Source organism: Urocampus carinirostris, chromosome 4 (assembly GCF_059441175.1).
Source record: "Urocampus carinirostris isolate Australia breed hairy pipefish chromosome 4, RoL_Ucar_1.0, whole genome shotgun sequence".
Taxonomy (NCBI): Eukaryota; Metazoa; Chordata; class Actinopteri; order Syngnathiformes; family Syngnathidae; genus Urocampus; species Urocampus carinirostris.
Window position 1 is genome coordinate 13017314 of NC_142352.1, and position 23972 is coordinate 13041285.

At 39.8% G+C, this 23972-nt stretch overlaps 1 protein-coding gene and 1 pseudogene across 1 annotated transcript in view; one reads left to right on the plus strand and one right to left on the minus strand.

Annotated features, from left to right (window-relative positions):
* Positions 1-23972, plus strand: part of entrep2 (endosomal transmembrane epsin interactor 2) — a 141066-nt gene that overhangs the window by 51379 nt on the left and 65715 nt on the right. The window contains exon 2 of the mRNA XM_088333171.1: positions 11790-11846. Coding sequence (XP_088189297.1) covers positions 11790-11846 — 57 coding nt within the window. The remainder of the gene's footprint in view (positions 1-11789; positions 11847-23972) is intronic.
* On the minus strand, positions 8468-9280 carry LOC148366860 (E3 ubiquitin-protein ligase RNF185 pseudogene; annotated as a pseudogene).

Here is a 23972-nt window from a genome sequence, read left to right on the forward strand (position 1 = left end):
TTTACTACCATATTTGGTGTTGGAGTAATCCAAAAGTAATGGAAAGTAATCCAGTACCAGATTTATTTTCATTTAGTTTCTGTCGCATTTTATGTTAGTTTTGCCGGAGATCAAAGCCAGGAGAGAAAGCTTACCACGTGTTGTGAGTCATCATTTTATTCATATTTAGTTTCTTTCGTCTTTTACTACCATATTTGGTATTGGAGTAATCCAAAAGTAATGGAAAGTAATCCAGTACCAGATTTATTTTCATTTAGTTTCTGTCGCATTTTATGTTAGTTTTGCCGGAGATCAAAGCCAGGAGAGAAAGCTTACCACGTGTTGTGAGTCATCATTTTATTCATATTTAGTTTCTTTTGTCTTTTACTACCATATTTGGTATTGGAGTAATCCAAAAGTAATGGAAAGTAATCCAGTACCAGATTTATTTTCATTTAGTTTCTGTCGCATTTTATGTTAGTTTTGCCGGAGATCAAAGCCAGGAGAGAAAGCTTACCACGTGTTGTGAGTCATCATTTTATTCATTTTTAGTTTCTTTTGTGTTTTATTAGCATATTTGGTATTGGAGTAATCCAAAAGTAATTGAAAGTAATCCAGTACCAGATTTATTTTCATTTAGTTTCTGTCGCATTTTATGGTAGTTTTGCCGGAGATCAAAGCCAGGAGAGAAAGCTTACCACGTGTTGTGAGTCATCATTTTATTCATTTTTAGTTTCTTTTGTGTTTTATTAGCATATTTGGTATTGGAGTAATCCAAAAGTAATTGAAAGTAATCCAGTACCAGATTTATTTTCATTTAGTTTCTGTCGCATTTTATGTTAGTTTTGCCGGAGATCAAAGCCAGGAGAGAAAGCTTACCACGTGTTGTGAGTCATCATTTTATTCATATTTAGTTTCTTTTGTCTTTTACTACCATATTTGGTATTGGAGTAATCCAAAAGTAATGGAAAGTAATCCAGTACCAGATTTATTTTCATTTAGTTTCTGTCGCATTTTATGTTAGTTTTGCCGGAGATCAAAGCCAGGAGAGAAAGCTTACCACGTGTTGTGAGTCATCATTTTATTCATTTTTAGTTTCTTTTGTGTTTTATTAGCATATTTGGTATTGGAGTAATCCAAAAGTAATTGAAAGTAATCCAGTACCAGATTTATTTTCATTTAGTTTCTGTCGCATTTTATGGTAGTTTTGCCGGAGATCAAAGCCAGGAGAGAAAGCTTACCACGTGTTGTGAGTCATCATTTTATTCATTTTTAGTTTCTTTTGTGTTTTATTAGCATATTTGGTATTGGAGTAATCCAAAAGTAATTGAAAGTAATCCAGTACCAGATTTATTTTCATTTAGTTTCTGTCGCATTTTATGTTAGTTTTGCCGGAGATCAAAGCCAGGAGAGAAAGCTTACCACGTGTTGTGAGTCATCATTTTATTCATATTTAGTTTCTTTTGTCTTTTACTACCATATTTGGTATTGGAGTAATCCAAAAGTAATGGAAAGTAATCCAGTACCAGATTTATTTTCATTTAGTTTCTGTCGCATTTTATGTTAGTTTTGCCGGAGATCAAAGCCAGGAGAGAAAGCTTACCACGTGTTGTGAGTCATCATTTTATTCATATTTAGTTTCTTTTGTCTTTTATTAGCATATTTGGTATTGGAGTAATCCAAAAGTAATTGAAAGTAATCCAGTTAAAGTAACCCTACCCAACCCTGCATGGTAGTCCTCCAACCTCCACACATACTGGAGATTGCTCGCAGTAAGAGATTGGATGGATGAAGCAGTGTCGTTTTCATTGAGGTGTTCATGTTGAAGCGTCTGAACTATGGATGTTACCTGCCCGCTTCTGTCAATGCGGCAGCTGATGGGAAATCATTCCAGATCCTGGTAAATGGCCAGTATGCTGTAACCATGGCAACCGCAGTGCTCCATCCTTCTTTGTTGTGGCGATGTTGGAGAAGGGTCTTTGCCTCGGAAAGCCTCACTTTCTGTAATGGCTTCTTTAAATGGCAGCTCGCATATGAATCAAATCAGATCAAGGTTGCTTTGGCTTTGCCGCGGTTGCTAACATATGCGAATATGGATTCCCTTTAAGAGGAAGTCATTAGAGACGAGCTAATTAAAGGGAGTAAGGGATTTTTTGCAACACTACCCTCGCAATTAAAATAGTTTTTTTCACAATTTTGAGCGAGAATCCTCCAACGATTCATTCATGTTTAGCGGGTTGCTGTCTTTGTCACTTTGGTGCTGATTCAAATTAGAAATGTTTGGCCTTGGTCAATAAACTGAGTGTCTTTTATGTGGGACAATCCCAAGTAGCTTGTGAGCAGTGTTCCCTCTAAGCTGCGCACGTGCGCAATTGCGCACTGCTCAAAATGACTAATTAAGAAGCGACTTAAGTCAAAGTTACAGCGCATGAAGGTAAAAATACACGGGTTCCCCTGACGTTGTGTCCTAAATGCGGTATTATGAAGTCGAGTCGAAGCAAAATGAAGTTGAGTAAAGTTAGTACAGAACCGGCTTCTTCGGCTCGGCTCACTAAAAGGAACCGGCTCTTTCGGGTCCTAAACGGCTCTTTGGGTTGTTTTTGCTTCTTTAATCTTAACATGACCAAATATTATGTAAAATTATACACAACATGACTTAAAGGAAGGGTGGAATAGAACAAAAAAGAAAAAAATACCAAAATGAAAAAGTAGTGAAAAGCAGAGAAAAAAAGAAACAGAAGGAAGAGAAAAAAAGAAGGAAAAATTTAGAAAAAAAAGCCAGACAAAAAGAAAAGAAATAAATTTAGTAAAAAAGTAAATAGAGAACAAAAAAGAAAAGAAGTAACAAAAAAGTAGAAAAAAACACGGGAAAAAGAAGAAAAAGTTTGTGTTGCATTCAAATAATTTCCAATTATATCAAGTGAATCTTTTTGCCAACATTGTACTTCCACTAAAAAATGTGATTAAGTACAGTTCTCTATCTTACAACCGACTAAATAAGCCCCCAAAAATGTTAATATTATGCGACAAAATATATCAGGAAATAAAAAGAAATGGATATCTTGTGAAAGAATTGTAAGAACAAACGACGTTTGTAGGCCGTACAACCTTTGCAATAGTACATGAGTCAATTCATTCAAAAAGAGAAAAATAATTTTGCATTGCCGGAAACTCCGCAAAATGTCAAATTTTGGACATGTTTGATAATGAATTATCTTGCCACACTTGGGATTACGGTTGCTCACTGTTGTTTCAAGCGTTGCTCACCGACTTTGTGTGAACGCTCAGACCCCTGCTGCTAAACTACAACACAGCACCCCGAGGCCATCCCGTTCATCTGTTAATAAACAACATAAGGATACTGCTCGGACATGAATTGTTAAGTATTACAGATATTTGAGTTTATATCCATTTTGATTCGAGAATCTGTCAGAGCTGTGTTTCCCAGTCTTTCTAAGGCATTCTAAAAGAGCATTATTCTTTCAATTAGGCACAGAACGTGTAGTGTTCCCCGGATACTGATGCACATGTGCAAAATATTCCTCAGTACTTTAAGAAATTAGTCGCAAAGTTGATCCATCTTGCTCATTTACTCTAGGGGTTTAATGTCATTGAAGGAACACATCCCTTCCAACATAGCAAATCCCATTAACACAACATATGAGGCAGCCCTGAAACAGACGAATATTGTAACAAACAGTGATTGCATACAGCTCATTTCTGCTTGGAGAAATTGGACTTTTGCTTACACTGTCGCTGGGGGGCTTGTTACTGTTTTGTCCGGGTTGCGTGCTTTGACCACCAAAAGCTTCTTGGGTTAAGTTTAGTCGCTGCCGTTACAGCGTGCGTTCCTTGTTTGACTTTTCCTCGTTTTAGATTGGTGATTGTGGCCTATTGTTTGTGTTTTTTTGCCACAGGTGTGGCGGTTGTTATAATATTGTCCGGGTGGTTCCCCGTGAGGGTCGGGGCTGCCGAAGGCGTCCTAGTTTGTTTGCTACTGGTTATCCCCCATTAGCTAGCTAGCCGGTTAGCCTTCCATGTCTTGGGTTTAATATCTTGCTGGGTTTACGTTTGTTGTTGGTTCCCAGTTAGCCTGGCTGCTGACTAGTGTTTTGTGTTGGCCAGTCTCGTAAGGCAACAACCACCTTTTGTTGTCCCGGTTAGCCCCTGAAGACTCTCTGTGTTATTTCTGCTAATTAGCCCCGTTTTAGCTGCTTGCCCATTGTTGGACCATTACAGCATCCACCTGCCACTCAAAAACTACTAAAACCAGTCACTGTCATGTCTGGCGCGGTTGCCATTGCGCCCAGCTGGTTCCAGCCGGGCGGCGCCGGATTCTGGCGCGGTTGCCGCGGCGACCAGTTGGCCCCGCCCATGAACACCGGCTGAGACGTATCTGACTGATGGCTCTTGGAGTACTTAAACGCTGTCGTTTGAACTAGGTTTCGCTGGAACGCTTGTTATGCTTGTTAAACTTTGGGTAAACCTTCTGTGAGATTCCTGCAAGTTCTGAAAAAAGCTTAGTCTGTGAATCTGCCCGTATTTGATCCTGTTTTTGGGCATTCTTTTCTTTTGAGTGGATTTCTAATCCACTCCCGCGACCATCGATTCCCGGATCGATTGTGCGCCCTCCTCCTCTTCCCCCAATACATTGTGTGAGTACGTCTACGCCACAGGTGTCAAACAGGCGGCCCGCGGGCCAGATCAGGCCCGCTAAGGGATTGAATCCGGCCCGCGAGGCAACACTCAGAGAAGCGCAAGAGAAAAACAAGCTGCAGGTTGAAATATGTCCACTTGATGTTGCCGAAGCCAGGTGCCTCAAAGACACTGTACTTGTATCTCCTCTCTCTCTCTCTCTCTCTCTCTCTCTCTCTTTTTTCTTTCTCTTTCTCTTTTTCTTTATTTTACTCCTTTTTCTTTTTTCTTTCTTTCTTTTTCTTTTTTTCTTTCTTTTACTCCTTTTTCTTTTTTCTTTCTTTCTTTTTCTTTTTTCTTTTTTTCTCTTGAATCTACAAGTCTGGCCCCCGACAGAATGTTTGTTCTATCACGTGGCCCCCGAGTAAAAATGAGTTTGACACCCCTGGTCTACGCGAATGGGTCCTTTCCTGTTTCCCGCTCCGTGACAGTCACTATTATTGGCTTGCACCAGTGCCTGTGTTCTTCACATGACATCACAGCTCAGGAGGTCAAAGATGAAATGAAATGATTCCCAAAGCGCTTTACAATGCGCTCTACATTTCCCAATAGCGGCCTTGCAGCCATGTAAGGTGCTAACCTGCTTATTGGGGGTATCAGGGGTTCAGTGTCTTACCCAAGGACACTTCGACATGTAACACGGATGAGCCGGGATTCGAACTGGGATCCCTTGAAGACGAGCGCTCTACCTCCTGAGCTACCCTGAGAGACAGGCTTTCTCCAAAATTCATTATTTTGGAAAATAATCGTAATACAATGATGACGTATTTATACATTTTATGCAAAAATCATATATTATGTCCTCTCATTTTGCATGATTTGGAATTTGGGAAAATCTTTAAGGCAGATCAGTCATCCCCAAAGTTATTCAGCTTTAACCATGAGGTGCCTTGAGACAAATTATTATGTTTCTCAATTAACAACTGAGTCTATAGCAGGGGTGTCAAACAGGCGGCCCACGGGCCAGATCAGCCCTGCTAAGGGATGGAATTCGGTCCGCGAGACAACGCTACGGAAGCACAAGAGAAAAACGAGCTGCAGGTTGAAATATGTCCACTTGATGTTGCAAAAGTCAGGTGCCTCTCACGAATATGTTGTAATTGTATTTTTTATTTTTGTTCTCTCACTCTCTCTCTCACTCTCTCTCTCTCTCTCTCGCTCTTTCATTCTCTGTCTCTCTTTTTTTTTCTTTGCTTCCTCTTTCTCTTTCTCCACTTCTCTCCTTCTCTTTTCTCTCCTTCTCTCTTTCTCTTTCTATTTCTCTTTAGATTTATTTTTCTCTCTCTTTCTTTCGCTCTTACTCACTATTTGTCTTTTTACCTATTTTGTTTCATACATTTTCTCTCTCTCTCTTGTTGTCTTTTCTCTCTCTTTCTCTCTTTCTCCATTTCTCTTTCTTTGACCAACCCTTTCTCTTTTTATCTCCCTCTCTTTCTCTCTGTGTATTTTTACCTCATTTTGCTCTCTCTTCCGTTTTTCCTTTTCTCTCTCTTTTTTTTCTTTCTCTTTCTCTCTTGCTTCCTCCTTCTCTTTCTCCACTTCTCTCCTTCTCTTTTCTCTCCTTCTCTCTTTCTCTATCTCTTTGGATTTCTTTTTCTCTCTCTTTCTTTCACCCTCTCTGACTATTTGTCTTTTTACCTCTTTTGTTTCTTCCATTCTCTCTCTCTCTTTCTGTCTTTTTTCTCTCTCTCTTTCTCCCTTTCTCTTTCTTTGACCCACCCTTTCTCTTTTTATCTCCCTCTCTTTCTCTTATTTCTTTCTCCCTCTTTTTATTTCTCTCTCATCCACTAGTCCGGCCCCCCGAGAGAATGTTTGTTCTATGGTGTGGCCCCCGAGTTAAAATGAGTTTGACACCCCTGGTCTATAGGCCAATTATTTGATGCTGTGTTTGTGGCATCCTTTTAATTCCTTTTTCTGTTGATGGCACTCCTCAGATGCTAAAAGCTTTTTCTGAGGTGGAGACGCAAAACAATTTGCATATCTTTCTGATGATCAAGGTCAGAGCAACTTTGCATAGTTGGGATTCTTACTTTGAATCACGCCATGCCCCGTCCACCATTTTCATAATTCACCATTTACTGTAAAATGTCACGCGTTTATGAATATGCTTCAATCGTGAAAGCCGACCAGATTTGGTGAGTAATTCTGTTAAGTATCACCGGCTAATCCTGATCTGTGAGCATCTGAGACAAAAAGCCTGTGGTGAGTGATGAGATCAGAGTCGCCACATGAGCGCTACACATAAATTAGTTCGTCTTTAATCACACTGCCAAGTCAGGGTGGATCCAAATATCGATATTATTGATACTGAGCAAGTCCTTGGATCGAATGGGTACTATTGTCAATGATGATAATAATACATCCATTCTACTTCGGGACACCCAAGGCCGCTGTACATAGAGTAACAAACAAACATAAAGCAAGAACCCCAAGCAATAAAAAGAATAAAAAATATAAATAAATAAATAAATACAAATAAATAAATAAATATAAATAAATAATAAATAAATAAATAAATTTTAAAAAATGAAAAAATAAATAAATAAATATAAATAAATAAATAAATACAAATAAATAAATATAAATAAATAATAAATAAATAAATAAATAATAAATTTTAAAAAATGAAAAAATAAATAAATAAATAAAAATAAATAAAAATAAATAAATAAATAATAAATAAAAAAATAAAATAAATAATAATAAATAATAATAAATAATAATAAATAATAATAAATAATAATAAATAATAAATGAATAAATAAATAAATAAATAAATAATAAATCAAATAAATTAAAAAAAAATAAAAAATAAAAAATAAAATAAATAATAATAAATAATAATAAATAATAATACATAATAAATAAATGAATAAATAAATAAATAATAAATCAAATAAATAAATAAAAATAAAAAATAAAAAATAAAATAAAAAATAAAGCAAGAATCCCCACAGGGAAATTCACATATTAAAATATGTGAATTTCCCTGCGAGGATGAATCTATCTATCTATCTATCTATCTATCTATCTATCTATCTATCTATCTATCTATCTATCTATCTATCTATCTATCTATCTATCTATCTATCTATCTATCTATCTATCTATCTATCTATCTATCTATCTATCTATCTATCTATCTATCTATCTATCTATCTATCTATCTATCTATCTATCTATCTATCTATCTATCTATCTATCTATCTATCTATCTATCTATCTATCTATCTATCTAAAACAGGCAAGTAATAAATAGCATACAAAAACACAGTAGGGTTAGAAGGGTGCGGTATGTCAGGCAGATGATCAGGAAAAGACTAGTCTGAATCTGAAGAGGTGTGTTTTGAGCCCAGGTTTGAAGGTGCACAGGGTGGCAGAATTCCGGAGGTCAGGGGGCAATGAGTTCCAGAGGTGGGGGGCGGAGCGGCTGAAAGCTCAGCTCCCTATGGAGCTGAGACGGACAGCGGGTATAGTGAGATGGAGGGGGGGAGATGATCTGAGGGTGCGGAATAGATAGATAGATACATTATTCATCCCCGTAGGGAAATTCACACTTCCAGCAGTATCCTTTTGTTGTTTATTAACAGATGAACGGGATGGCCTCGGGGTGCTGTGTTGTAGTTTAGCAGCAGCGGAGTGGATGACGTCACGCGCTAGTCCAAAAGTTCGACGTCCATGGCGTGGCAATGTGAAAGAGGTCAGAGAGGTAGGGAGGGGCAAGGTTGTGAATGGCCATGTAGGTGTAGATAGATAGATAGATAGATAGATAGATAGATACTTTATTCATCCCCTAGTTAAAGGCTGTGGCAAATATACCAAAGGGAAAAGCACCGATTCCAAAAGACATCTGAAATCCTCCATCACCGAAGCCAAATCCCTGGAAGCCGCCACGGTTTTCTGGTTCGGGCCTTTGGCCTTGAGGTCGTGGGGGTGTTTTTTCTCTGGGGTCTTGATGACCAGTGCTTCCACGCCCATATAAGGGGATGACTTTGTCCCTACTGATGCCTGCTTTACACACTGGGCACACTTGTCTGCTTGGTCTCGTCTCCAACCACTGGTGCAAACAAGGCCAGCAGAAGAGGTGGCCACACAGGCTGATAACAGCATCTTTGGCGGTGTCCAGACAAATGTTGCATTCAAACGTGCTGTCCTGGTTGCCGCCGTCGGCTGCATTGGAGCTGCTGGGTCCAGCGCTCGCGTTTTCGGGCCCGGCAGATCCTCCTCCTCCTACAGCACAGCCGGTTGCCGGGGGAGGTGAAGAGGGCGCCGCAGTAGCCATTTACAGATTGAAACCAGAACTCCAGTTAGGCGACTTAAACGGCGAAGCCCCACCAGCCCCCAACACGTCAAAACCCGCACATGAAGACCCCGGGATGATGCACAATTCTTCGGGGATTAGGTCAAACGCGATCGAAGCTAGACAGAGGTTAACTAGCTTCCTGGTTTTAAGCCGTCGTCCGGAACAGCCCAGTTAGCAGCAATTCAAGGTGACGGAACGAAAAGGTCTCTGACGTGAAACAAACACCTTTAAATAATATAAAGTTTCGGTGAAAGTCAACAAAGAGTAAACTGGCGACGTCACATCGTTAGAAAGTTGGCCATTTTATTTATTAGAGCAGGATTTTGTAGTTGATTGGGAGCCAATGGAGTTTCTGAAGGACAGGGATGATGTGATGGCAAGAGGGATTTTTGGTGAAGAGGCGTGCAGCAGAGTTATGGACCAGCTGAAGTTTGTGGAGGGACTTTTGAGGTAAACCGTAGAGGAGGTAATTGCAGTCATCCAGACGTGAGGTGACAAGGCTATGGACGGGGAATGAAAGTTAAAGGAGCGTGTACTGTCGAGGATGACTTCCATATGTTTGACCAGGATGGAGGGAATAACTGAGGACTTGTCAACGGAAAGAGAGAAGGAGTCAACTTTAGACAGGATGGATTTGGTGCCCATGAGAAGTAGTTCAGTCGTAAAGTCAATACTGTCTTCCAATTTTAACATAGCACGGCGGCGCAGTGGTTAGCGCATGTGCGGCACAGTTCATGTCATGGGAACCTCCTGCGTGGGTTCAAATCCAGCTCCAGACTTCCTGTGCAGAGTTTGTATGTTCTCCCCGTGCTTGCGTGGGCTTCCTCCAAGCACTCCGGTTTCCTCCCACATTCCAAAAAGATGCATTTCAGGTGAATTGGCCGCGTCAAATTGTCCCTAGGTGTGAATGAGCGAGTGAGTTGTCTGTCCCTGTGTGCCCTGCGATTGACTGACAACCAGTTCAGGGTATCCCCTGCCCACTGCCCGATGATTGCTGGGATGGGCTCCAGCCCCCCCGCGACCCTAATGAGGATAAGCGGTACGGCTGATGATGATGATGATGATGAAGACACCATTTTTTGGGACTATAAGGCGCACCTGATTATAAGACACACCTTTAAAAAGAGTGGACTCATCTTCAAACTGCTGTTTGAGTTGGAATTTGTGAAAATATTCCATTCATCTATTATGTGGTTGCAAAAAAAATTGGCTTGGCTTATCTTATTGATCAGATTTATTTTTCCCATTTTTAAAATGACTCCATTAAGTTTTAACTTGTGCGGCTGAGAAATTATAACTGCCGCCAGGATGTTTTTAATCTCTCCCCACAGGTGCCGTCGCCTTTGAGTTAGGCTAATCAATATGGTGGATTCCAAAGCTTGTTTTTCTATTTAAAACGTGCAGAATCATTGGCTATTGGGTAGTGTGAAAACCTCACACTGATTGGTCGCCTGGCAATTGCAGGAAAAAACCCTGAAGTGGAAGATAGATGGATAGATAGAGAGATACTTTATTCATCCCCGTAGGGAAATTCACACTTCCAGCAGTCTACCCCGTTGTTTATTAACAGATTAACATGATGCCCTAGGGGTGCTTGTAGCGGAGTAGATGACGTCACGCTAGTCCAAAAGTTCGACATCCCAGCGGCAGATGGAAATATTTTCTTTGTGTCCAGGGATACACCACCTCGTGTTAGCAAGTCCGCCTCCTCTCCGATTCCCCCCGGCTTTCGTGTCTCTGTATAGCGGCGTTGAAGCCGGATAGCTCCGGGTAGCTCCGGGTGGCTACACGTTAGCGTCCGGAATGCTAAACGTGAGCCACGTTTCCGCAAAACACAGCAACTGCGCTCCCTGTGCGCTTCGATGTTTTCCACCAGCACTCGATGATCTTATTTGGTCGTGAGTTCGCATTTACCATGATTACGGATGGTACCGAAGACTTATAACGCCGCTAGCCGCTTCGCTAGCTCCGGCTCTTCCTCCACGATAGGCCCCTTCATCACGCCGGCACGAGAATTCTTCAGGGCAAGGAGTTGAAATTCCTTGAATGCACACATTTTTTGTGCGCTAAAACCCATGTCCCATAGGATAGAAGTAATCCATAGTGTAGTTGTCAAAAGGGGTAAATAGGGAGAATTTGGGCAGAATTCTTTCTTGCTTAACATCAAAGTTGCTTAGTATTTTTTTTAAAAATCAAAGTTTTAATGACTCAAAAGGTACAGTAAAAAATGCTATTAAAATTTAGTAGAAGAATAGATTTTAGACCTTACGCCTGCAAGAAGGCCTTGATGTCGCATACTCGAAATCTGATTGGCTAAACCAGCAGCTCTATCAAACATTGACGTTATGTCTCACGGCTTTAAGAAGTCTTTGTGAAAGGCTCAGGGCAGATTACTGAGCATGGCAACAAGTAATGTCTGAAATGTGATTGGTTAAATGCTTAAATATCTGGAAGCAGCACAACCAGGGGGAAAGCAATGGAAAGAAGCTGAAAGACAATTATTTAACAAGTATTCAAGGACAAAATATAATTACATCACTTGATTTAGATATGGTTAGGCCAGCAGAGAAGGCCTTGCAGACCCTGATGGCTCATCACTGGGTGGCATCCACAAATAAAGTGGTTTTACCAAATCAAGTGTAATACATTAGGATATTCTGTGCCTTATATGAAAATTCCAGCAAAATAGATTTGAGTTGACCCTTAATGTAAACAAGACTGAGTTTTTCAGGAGTCTACTCACAGTATTCCAGTTTTTATGCATTTTCCTTTTACGTTTGTGTTTTTAAACTGTCTTTTATGTGTCTTCCAGGTTCTTCTCTCCGGGCTTATTGGTGTGGTGTCGTGGAAGCGGCCGATCTCATTGGTGGTGAGTGTTGTCAAAAATCTCCTCCACGCTGCTACGCTAACCAGACCGATTTGCTAGAGGAAGTCGTTTATTTTCCATCTTCCTATATGTCTTTTTACCTCTTATGTTTCTTACACTCTCTCTCTCTCTCTCTCTCTTGCTGTCTTTTCTCTCTCTCTCTTTCTCCCTTTCTCTTTCTTTGACCCACCCTTTCTCTTTTTATCTCCCTCTCTTTCTCTCTGTGTATTTTTACCTCATTTTGCTTTCTCTTTTGTTTTTTCTTTTCTCTCTCTTTTCTCTCTTTCTCTTTCTCTCTTGCTTCCTCCTTCTCTTTCTCCACTTATCCCCTTCTCTTTTCTCTCTTTCTCTCTTTCTCTTTCTATTTCTCCTTGGATTTCTTTTTCTCTCTCTTTCTTTCGCCCTCTCTGACTATTTGTCTTTTACCTCTTTTGTTTCTTACACTCTCTCTCTCTCTCTTGCTGTCTTTTCTCTCTCTCTCTTTCTCCCTTTCTCTTTCTTTGACCCACCCTTTCTCTTTTTATCTCCCTCTCTTTCTCTCTGTGTATTTTTACCTCATTTTGCTTTCTCTTTTGTTTTTTCTTTTCTCTCTCTTTTCTCTCTTTCTCTTTCTCTCTTGCTTCCTCCTTCTCTTTCTCCACTTATCTCCTTCTCTTTTCTCTCTTTCTCTCTTTCTCTTTCTATTTCTCCTTGGATTTCTTTTTCTCTCTCTTTCTTTCGCCCTCTCTGACTATTTGTCTTTTACCTCTTTTGTTTCTTACACTCTCTCTCTCTCTCTTGCTGTCTTTTCTCTCTCTCTCTCTTTCTCCCTTTCTCTTTCTTTGACCCACCCTTTCTCTTTTTATCTCCCTCTCTTTCTCTCTGTGTATTTTTACCTCATTTTGCTTTCTCTTTCGTTTTTTCTTTTCTCTCTCTTTTCTCTCTTTCTCTTTCTCTCTTGCTTCCTCCTTCTCTTTCTCCACTTCTCTCCTTCTCTTTTCTCCCCTTATCTCTTTCTCTTTGGATTTCTTTTTCTCTCTCTTTCTTTTGCCCTCTCTCACTATTTGTCTTTTTACCTCTTATGTTTGCTATATAAGTTTCACCAAAAGTTGACGATAAGGCTCAGTATGAAAGTGGAAAATGTTTTTAAATTTCTCAAGTAACATGAGTGCAACAGACGGTAAATGACTGTTGAAGAGACCATTATTTTACAAGCTACGGTTTCCATTGCAAGTGCTTACCATGCAAGTGATGTATCACGCAAAGAAGAAGTGGAAACTGACCAGTAGATGAAACAAAATGCTTTCTTTATTGCTCTGATATCGAAAAATTATCTTTAATGAAGACAGGACAAAAGGTTTGCTCATTTAAGTCTATTTTTCTTAGATATTTCTGATAAATTTTGCATATAGAAAATAAAAACTTCTAATCTAGCTGAAGGTAGATCATTTTGCTAATTTTGAGATGAGAAAAAATACCGTGTCCAACAAAAAAAATTGTTTTCTTATTTTAAGAATAATTATTGCGATACAGACGCTGCCCTACTTCCGACCAGTGTTCCCTCTAAGCTGCGCGCGTGCGCAATCGCGCACTGCTCGCACATTCTCAGCGCACGAGAAAATCTAGCCAGCGCACAAAAATGAGGGCTCAAAATGACTAATTAAGAAGCGACTTAAGTCAAAGTTACAGTGCATGAAGGTAAAAATACACGGGTTCCCCTGACGTTGTGTCCTAAATGCGGTATTTTGAAGTCGAGTCGAAGTAGAACGAAGTTCAGTAAAGTTAGTAGAGTTTGTCGAGAACCGGCTTCTTCGGCTCGGCTCACTAAAAGGAATCTTTCGGGTCCTAAACGGCTCTTCGGCTTCTTTAATCCCAACATGACCAAATATTATGTAAAATTATGCAGAAAATGACTTAAAGAAAGAGGGGAATAGAACAAAAAAGAAAAAAAATACCAAAATGAAAAAGTAGTGAAAAGTTGAGAAAAAAAGAAACAAAAGGAGGAGGAAAAAAAGAAGGAAAAATTTAGAAAAAAGCCATAAAAAAAGAAAAAGAAATGTTGGAAAAAAGTAAATAGAGAACAAAAAGAAAAAAGTAACAGCTCAGAAAAAATAAACACAATGAGATTTTTTTTAAAGGATTTTTTTAAAAAGTAGGAAAAAAAAACACGGAAAAAACAAGAAAAACTTTGTGTTGCATTCAAATATTTTCCAATTATATCAAGTGAATCTTGTTGCCAACATTGTACTTCCACTAAAAAATGTGATTAAGTACAAGTCTGTATCTTACAACCGACTCAATAAGCCCCCAAAATGTTAATATTATGCGACAAAATATATCAGGAAATAAAAAGAAATGGAAATCTTGTGAAAGAATTGTAAGAACAACCGACGTTTGTAGGCAGTACAACCTTTGCAATAGTACATGAGTCAATTCCTTCAAAAGAGAAAAATCATTTTGCATTGCCGGAAACTCAGCAAAATGTAACTTGATGTCAAGTTTTGGACATGTTTGATAATTCATTATCTTGCCACACTTGGGATTATGGTTGCTCACTGTTGTTTCAAGCGTTGCTTACCGACTTTGTGTGAACGCTCAGACCCGGGAAAAATTACAGGGAACATTGCTTACGACTATTGGTCTTACGTAAAATGCTAGATGCGAATATTTTTATGGGGTTAGGGGAAAATATCCGGACATATAAGTTAGATTTTGTATCGTGTGCACCTTTTTCCGAGTAGAGAGCAGTACTGTAGTGCTTCTTTCTGCCACTACAGGCGTGTGGCGCTGTGAGAGGTCACCCAGCATCCACCCCGAAGAAGTGGGCTTATATTGTTAATATAAAATAGAATAGAATAGAATAGAATAGAATAGAATAGAATAGAATAGAATAGAATAGAATAGAATAGGCCTTTATTGTCATTGTTACAACATGGGATATATTATAGATACAGCAAGTGTTGCATTCGTTATTAGGCTTTTCCTTTTTTTGCTGCTCCGGACATTTTTTTTGTTTGTTTTTTTTTGCTCCAGTTTGGCTCTTTCTACATTTTGGGTTGCCGACCCCAGGTTTAAATGATCCGACAAACCTTTTTGTGTAATCGGTATATTGCCTGAATTGAATCGAGATATATTGTCTTTTCTATTTTTACTATGCTGTTATTTTGTGTAAAACAAAAAAACGAAAAGTGCAGGAAAGCTCTTTTCTAACCTATACGTTTTCTTCTATTGCCATAAATAATCTCATCTCATTTCTGCAGCTTTAGCACATTGTCTTGAAACTCTTCTCTGTTTCTCTACCCTCGCCTCCCCGCTTCACCCCGTGCAGATTTCCCGTCGCGCTTCCTTTAGTTTTATCACCCAGCTAAGCAGATCTTCTTCACCCCCATCTCCGTTTCCCTTCCCCCAGCTTCTGATCGCCTCTATGTAACACTAGACCAGAAAGGAGATTGGATTCATAGCAGCTCTCCAGGATCAAAGAAAATATCCCATCATTTGGATAAAGGAGTGGAAAATGTCCACATCCACGATTCACAGCAAACTCAGCTAAATCCTCTCTTTTCATTCTTTTATAAGCATAAGCATTTTTCCAGATTGCTTTAGTCCTTTCTTGATTCAAAAAGGTGACACATGATGCATATTTTGTGAACAATGCTCACAGATGACTTGAGATTCACAATACTGTATAAAAATGTTCTCACTCAACAATTAATGGCTATTTAAACTTATGGTTGGTGCGCGTTGCTCTCTTTTTCATGTGTTTATGTCAATTTATGGTGTTGCCACAATAGCAGATCACATTACCACACAAATTACACCTGGCATTGTTATTTTTCGGTAGTTGAAAGAAAGGCCTCCCCTCAGCTGTCCTCGGGCAGTGGACGGGGGATACCCTAATCTGGTGGCCAGCCAGTCGCAGGGCACACAAAGACAGACAACTCACTTGCTCATTCATACCTAGGGACAATTCAGACCGGCCAATAAACCTGAAATGTTTTGGGGAATGTAGGAGGAAACATCAAGATCAGTCTGAAACAAGATACTGGGCAAATATAAAGCCGGGGTAGCTCACCAAAGTCATCTTGCAGCCATCACATTCAATAATAATAAGCAACATCAGTAAATATAGTAAATCCAACCATGCAAAATATTTACATACTCCAAAACACGCTAAAATGCGGACATATAAAATAAAAAAATCCGCCAAGAAGCATCCTTGTATCGGTGGACGTTGCTTGTTGCTAGCTGTCTGTTTAGTCCCATAATTCCTGTTTACAAATACAGACTAGTTTTCTCCAGGCCGTAGAGCAACCTAACGTGTGATTCACATCTTTTTCAGCCAATTGCAGGCTTTGTTTTACGCACAAGCCTGTAAATGCTAAAAGGGACCCGCCTCCTTTACCTCCAAATAACTTTAGTCAATAGTGACCGATTCAAATGATGATTGACACATTGGTTTGGAAATGAAATGCCAGTATATATGTTCCATTATACACCGTGCACTACTTTGCCTACGGGAGAAAATCTAGTTGGCGGCTGCTTGCCTTAGTTGCAAGAACTTGTGACTCAATATTGATCCATATATAAGGCGCACTGTATTATAAGGCGCATGGTCAGCTTTTGAAAAAATAAAGGCTTTTAGGTGTGCCTTATAGTGCGGAAAATACGGTACATATTTGCAGGTGTATAGCATGCATTTCTCATGGTTTTTTTTTTATCATCAAGCAATTTGACAAACACTTTCATTGTTTCATAGTACTGAATATTGTGATGTTTTGTGCACTATTTTGTGCAGCAAAACTTTAATATTTGAATAAAGGAGGGAATTGAAAATCTGATTCATTAATCAATAAAAAAATTAATCGATCAGTTGCAGCTTGACTCCACTGTACTATTGTTTGATGGTATTATAATCAAAACACACCGTATTTAACAATTAATCAAACACATATTATATTTCTAACAAATGGACAACTAGCGATTTGATGAGTCATCAGTATTATATTTACCTCGCCATTTTCTAATCTTATTTTTCTTCTGATCACATACTCGCTAGAAATTGTCTAAGATGTTTAAGGTTGAAAGGTAAACTACAGACGCTGCCCTACTTACGAACAATCCGGACAATCGTTCGTAAGTTGAATTTGTTTGTAAGTTGCTTCAGTGCTATTTTTTGTATGTTTAAGGTTTATATAAGTATGTTAAAGGCTTGTATAAGTAACCTGTATTGTTTTGTACTAAAAATGAAAAATGTCATAAAATAATATGCTCTACAAAGATAAATAAAGTTGAATTTAATTTACTTTTGGAAGATGGGCTTCAAGAGTTAGGCGACTTCCTCCTCCGTGGTAGAAAGTGGCCGAAAAAAAGTGATCCATCCATTTTCTCAACCGCATCAAGCTTTCTTATTCCACTTTCATTTCAAAAGAAACAGCTTGCCTCTTCTTTACTCTTTACACCAACCATATTGAATGGATGCACGAGGTATGAAACATTAAAAATGTCAAAGTTCTTAGCGCGCTGGAGATACAGTATAGTATGTTTACAAACAAACTAGGAAGTAGAAGCCAGACTTCTTCTTCGGGGTAGATGCTGGGTGACCTCTCACAGCACCTAGCGGCGGAAAGAAGCACTACAGTACTGTCCTGTACTCTAAAAAAGGTGAACACAATACAAAATCCGGGCAGCACGGCGGCGCAGTGGTTAGCGCATGTGCGGCACGGTTCATGTCTTGGGAACCTCCTGCGTGGGTTCAAATCCAGCTCCTGTGTGGAGTTTGTATGTTCTCCCCGTGCTTGCGTGGGTTTCCTCCGGGCACTCCGGTTTCCTCCCACATTCCAAAAACATGCATTTCAGGTAAATTGGCCGGTCCAAATTGTCCCTAGGTGTGAATGAGCGAGCGAGTTGTCTGTCCCCGTGTGCCCTGCGATTGGCTGGCAACCAGTTCAAGGTGTCCCCTGCCCACTGCCCGATAATTACTAGGTTGGGCTCCAGCACCCCCGCGACCCTACTGAGGATAAGCGGTGTAGCTAATGAGATGAGATGAGTCAATACAAAATCTAACTGACAGTCATGTCCAGATATTTTTCGACATCCCGAAAAAAATGTTCATTTACCGTTTTACGTAAGTCAAATGGTCCGAAGTAGGGGGAGCGTCTGTACATCTTTAAATGGAATCCACCAGACAGACAACCAGAAACGAAGGACTTGTCCTTTGCCCAATAAGAGTGAGCGAAATGAATTGAAGTCATGGCTGCACTTGCCCTCCACTAGAATGCATTCATCAACGGAATTCGAAAAAAAAAGGAAAAAGCATCTGGAAGACCGATAGTGCCGTGAGAGCTTCCAATTGCCAGTGTGACCAAGGCAACCGTGTCTCTGTCGGCCCCTCAGCTCATCTCACAGGAAATGAGATGTGGTTCCAAGGTTCCAAATCACAGCGTTCTTTCTTTATTCACGTGTTTCGTGATTTGTTCCGTTTTGTGTCTTTGATGCACAGCTATTGACTAAAACCTACTGATTGGACCTGGAGTCGACTAAACTAGGAAATAATAAAATATCTTAACCACATATCTGTCAACTTTCTCCCCTTGTTTTAAATTTTGCACGCCATGTAACAAATTTTGTAATCCGGATCATTTCGGTCACTCATAGCAGTCCCCTATTTTATTGTAGATTGCTAATGAAGAGGTCTGCAAAATCCTAATCAGCTGGTTATGATAACAGGGTTCGTACAGGTGCTTGAAATCCTTAAAAATGCTTGAGTTTTAATGTTGGTTTCAGTGTTTCTCATTGAATTTTGGGTGAGTGGAAAGTCTAGGTGGGATGGTTCTCGGGCGTGTCTGGGTACGGGTGCCAGACAGAATCTCAGAAAAACTACAGACGCTGCCCTACTTACGGACGATAGAGGTTCCGGACGATCGTTTGTTCATTGAATTTGTTTGTAAGATGCTTTAGTGCTATATTTTGTATGTTTAAGGCTTGTATAAGTCACCTGTATTGTTTTGTATATATATATATATATAGATATATATATAGTGCATCCGGAAAGTATTCACAGTGCTTCACTTTTTCCACATTTTGTTATGTTACAGCCTCATTCCAAATTGTATTAATTTAATTTAATCTCTTATCTCAAAATTCTACACAAAATACTCCATTATGACAATGTGAAGAAGTTTTTTTTTAACTTTTTTTGAAAATGTTAAAAATAGAAAACGAAGAAATCACATTTACATAAGTATTCACAGCCTATGCTTAATACTTTGTTGATCCACCTTTGGCAGCAAATACAGCCTCAAGTCTTTTTGAATATGATCTCACAAGTTTAGCACACCTATCTTTAGGCAGTTTTGCCCATTCTTCTTTGCAATAAGTCTCAAGCTCAATCAGGTTGGATGGGAGACGTTTGTGCACAGCCATTTTCAGATCTCACCAGAGATGTTCGATCGGATTCAAGTCTGGACTCTGGCTGGGCCACTCCAGGACATTCACGGAGTGGTTCTGAAGCCAATCTGTTGAAATCTTGGCTGTGTGCTTTGGGTCGTTGTCCTGCTGAAAAATGAACCTTTGCCCCAGCCTGAGGTCAAGAGCGCTCTGGAGCAGGTTTTCATCCAGGATATCTCTATATATTGCTGCATTCATTTTTCCTTCTATCCTGACTAGTCTGCCAGTTCCTGCTGCTGAAAAGCATTCCCACAGCATGATGCTGCCACCACCATGCTTCATTGTAGGGATGGTATTGGCCTGGTGATGATCGGTGTCTGGTTTCCTCCAAACATGGCGCCTGGCATTCACACCAAAGAGTTCAGTCTTTGTCTCATCAGACCAGAGAATTTTGTTTCTCATGGTCTGAGAGTCATTCAGGTGCTTTTTGGCAAATTCCAGACAGGCTTCCATGTTCCTTTTACTAAGGAGTGGCTTTCGTCTGGCCACTCTACCATACAGGCCTGATTGGTGGATTGCTGCAGAGATGGTTGTCCTTCTGGAAGGCTCTCCTCTCTCCACAGAGGAACGCCGGAGCTCTGACAGAGTGACCATCGGGTTCTTGGTCACCTCCCTGACTAAGGCCCTTCTTCTCCAATCGCTCAGTTTAGAAGGCCGGCCAGGTCTAGGAAGAGTCCTGGTGGTTCCAAATGTCTTCCATTTACGAATAATTGAGGCCACTGTGCTCATTGGGACCTTCAAAGCAGCAGAAATTTTTCTGTATCCTTCCCCAGATTTGTGCCTTGAGACAATCCTGTCTCACAGGTCTACAGACAGTTCTTTTGACTTCATGCTTGGTGTTTGTGCTCTGACATGCACACTCAACTGTGGGACCTTATATGGACAGGTGTGTGCCTTTCCAAATCATGTCCAATCGACTGAATTTACTGCAGGTGGACTCCAATTAAGCTGTAGAAAGATCTCAAGGATGATCAGTGGAAAAAAGATGCACCTGAGCTCAATTTTGAGCTTCATGGCAAAGGCTGTGAATACTTATGTAAATGTGATTTCCATTTTTAATAAATTCAAAAAAAGTAAAAAAAAAAAAAAAAACTTTTTCACATTGTCATAATGGAGTATTTTGTGTAGAATTTTGAGATGAGAGATTAAATTAATACTATTTGAAATGAGGCTGTAACATAACAAAATGTGGAAAAAGTGAAGCGCTGTGAATACTTTCCGGATGCACTGTATATATATATATATATATATATATATATATATATATATATATATATATATATATATATATATATATATATATATATATTATATATATACCACAGTCATATCCCCCTAGTGGGGGGTGGCTAGAGTCATTTCTGACTCTTTTTGGGAGATTGATTCAGAGGAGGGGATTCCCAGCCCCCCACGCTCAACCCAACTGAGGTGTTGGGAGTCATTAGGTGACCAAACCCCCCAACCCCTAATGCTGAACGCCAAGCAGGGAGGCAACGGGTACCAATGTTTAAGTCTTAGGTATGACTCGGCCGAGGCTTGAACAACAACATCCCAGTCTCGGGGCGGGCGCCATACCCCCAAGGCCACCAAGCTGGTAATGTTTTGTACTAAAAAATAATCATTTCATAAAATAATATACTCTATAAAGATAAGTAAAGTGTAAAGTTTAACTTACTTTTGGAAGATGGTCTTCAAGAGTTAGGTGACCTCCTCCTCCGTCGAAAAAAAAGCGATCCAACCATTTTCTCAACCGCATCAAGCTTCCTTATTCCACTTTCATTTCAAAAGAAACGGCTCGCCTCTTTTTTATACTTTACACCAATCATATTGAATGGATACACGAGATATTTAACAATAAAAATGTCAAAGTTCTTAGCGCGCTGGAGATACAGTATAGAATGTTTACACAGGAACCAGGAAGAGGAAGCGGATTTCTTCTTTAGGGTGGATGCTGGGTGAGCTCTCACAGTGCCACATGCCGGTAGTGGCTTAAAGAGGCACTACATTAATGTCCTGTACTAGAGAAAAGATACACACAATTCAAAATCTAACTTACAGAAATGTTCGAATATTTCTTGACATCCCAAAAAATGTTCTTATCTACCGTTTTTCATAAGTCAAATGGTCGTTAGTAGGGGAGCGTCTGTATACAATTCAACGTCTAATCAATATTTCTGAAACAACACAGAACCTCAGACAAACACTCAGAAATTTAAGTTAAAATGTGTAAAACACAAACAAAAACATAATTAGTCCCAACTGAATTTTGTCATTTAGGAGCACAAAGTGTGAAGTTTTGAGGGATTCAGATTTTTCCGTCAGTGACAGACAATGTTTCAGCCAATAATATAAAAAAGTGAGTTCAAATAAAGATCATTTTCCCGCCTGGACTATTTTTTTAAAATTTCCTTTTTGTCCTCCGTATTGCAATCTCAGGGTTAGGTAGGGTTACTTTAACTGGATTACTTTCAATTACTTTTGGATTACTCCAATACCAAATATGCCGATAAAAGACAAAAGAAACTAAATATGAATACAATGATGACTCACAAGAGAGAGCAAAAGAAGGTAAAAAGACACACAGAGAGTAAGAGACAAAGAGGGGAAAAAAAGAAAAAGCAACAGAGAGAGTGAAAGAGAGAGATAGAGTGAGAGAAGAAGGGAGAAAGAAAGAGAGAGAGAGAGAGAGAGAGAGAGAGAGAGAGATAGTGGGCTAAGAGAGATACAGAGAAAGAAAGAGAGAGAGAGGGGTGAGATAGAGAGAAAGAGAGAGAAAGAGTGAGAAAAGGAAAAAAGAAAGAGAGAGCAAAATAAGGTAAAAAGAATCACAGAAAGAGACAAAGAGGAATAAAGAAAGAGAAAAAGCAGCAGAGAGAGTGAAAGAGAGAGATAGAGTGAGAGAATAAGGGAAGAAGAGAGAGAGAGAGAGACAGTGACCCCTGTGTGAGAGCCAGGCTTGGGTAGGGTTACTTTAACTGGATTACTTTCAATTACTTTTGGATTACTCCAATACCAAATATGCTAATAAACGACAAAAGAAAGTAAATATGAATAAAATTATGACTCACAACACGTGGTAAGCTTTCTCTCCTGGCTTTGATCTCTTTGATCTCCGGCAAAACTAACATAAAATGCGACAGGAACAAAATGAAAATAAATCCAAAAAGGTTGCCAACATCATTTTTGCCGTTCCATGTATTCCATTACTCCCCAAGCCTGCACAAAATTGAGTCATTTTATTCATATTTAGTTTCTTTTGTCTTTTATTAGCATATTTGGTATTGGAGTAATCCAAAAGTAATTGAAAGTAATCCAGTTAAAGTAACCCTACCCAACCCTGTGCAATCTCTCAAATTGTTGGTGTCCTCAAAGAGCTGCTGCAGCACTATCGAACTCCCACCAACACTCATGTTAACCAATCAACTAATTAATTAAAAGTGAGTGAGAGGACGAAAAAATGAGACCCTGGCGGGGACCAATTAAAAGCTGGCAAAAAAACGGACTAAATGATTGACATCTCAAGCCATTCTGGGTTCCGGCTCCTGGCCCAAGATCTTACCTGTACAAAACCCCATGAGGTTCAATTACTCTGATTATCACTTGAGATTACACAGTAAACAACGTTTTTTACCTGTGGACAACCACAAAACCGGCCCTACTTTGGCTCAGACCCTCATTGTAGAGGTTTTCCTTTCAATATTTGGGAACTTCGATAGACAAGAGGATGTACTGTTGCCAGGCCTCTGTCCAAAGTCAGACCCTATCCCTATGAAGTTACGCTTGGCTCTGTGGCTAGGACCTTGACTCAGCCTCTTGGCTGAGAGCAAGTGTCTCGGCCCCTTGGCTAAGAGCAAGTGTCTCGGCCCCTTGGCTTTGTAGCGTATTATGATTTGACCGATAATGGATAATTGATAAAGAATATAGAACAACCTTACAAAATCCCTCCTCCCCATCCCAAAAATTGATGACAATGACGATTTGTAAAAGACAAGATGAATCATTGTTTTCATCTTTTGATGCTTCAATCTCAGTGCTGTATATATGAATACGGACACTCCCCTACTTACGAACAGTTATGAATATTGGTACATAGGAACATTTTTTTCGGGATGTCGAAAAATATGCGGACATTGCTGTAAGTTGGATTTTGTATGTATGTTTAGTGCTGTCACAGTTCTGTGGTCTTGGGTTCAAATCCAGCTCCCGGCCTTACTGTGCGGAGTTTGCATGTTCTCCCCGTGCTTGCGTGGGTTTCCTCCGGGCACTCCGGTTTCCTCCCATATTCCAAAAACATGCATGTCAGGTTAATTGGCCGGTCAAAATTGTCCCTAGGTGTGAATGAGCGAGCGAATTGTCCGTCTCTGTGTGCCCTGCGACTGGCTGGCAACCGGTTCAGGGTGTCCCCTGCCCACTGCCCGGAGATGGCTGGGATGGGCTCCCGCACCGGGGCAGATAATGGATGGATGTTTTGTGCTGTGAGAGCTCACCCAGCATCCACCCCAAAGAAGAAATCTGGCTTCCTCTTCTCAGTTCGTGTGTAAACATACTATACTGTATCTCCAGCGCACTAAGAATTTCTATTGTTTTTTATCTCATTCATCATTTCAATATGGTCGGTGTAAAGTGTAAAGAAGAAGCGAGGCGTTTCATTTGAAATAAAAGTGGAATAAAAAAGCTTGATGCGGATAAGAAATTGGTCAGAAC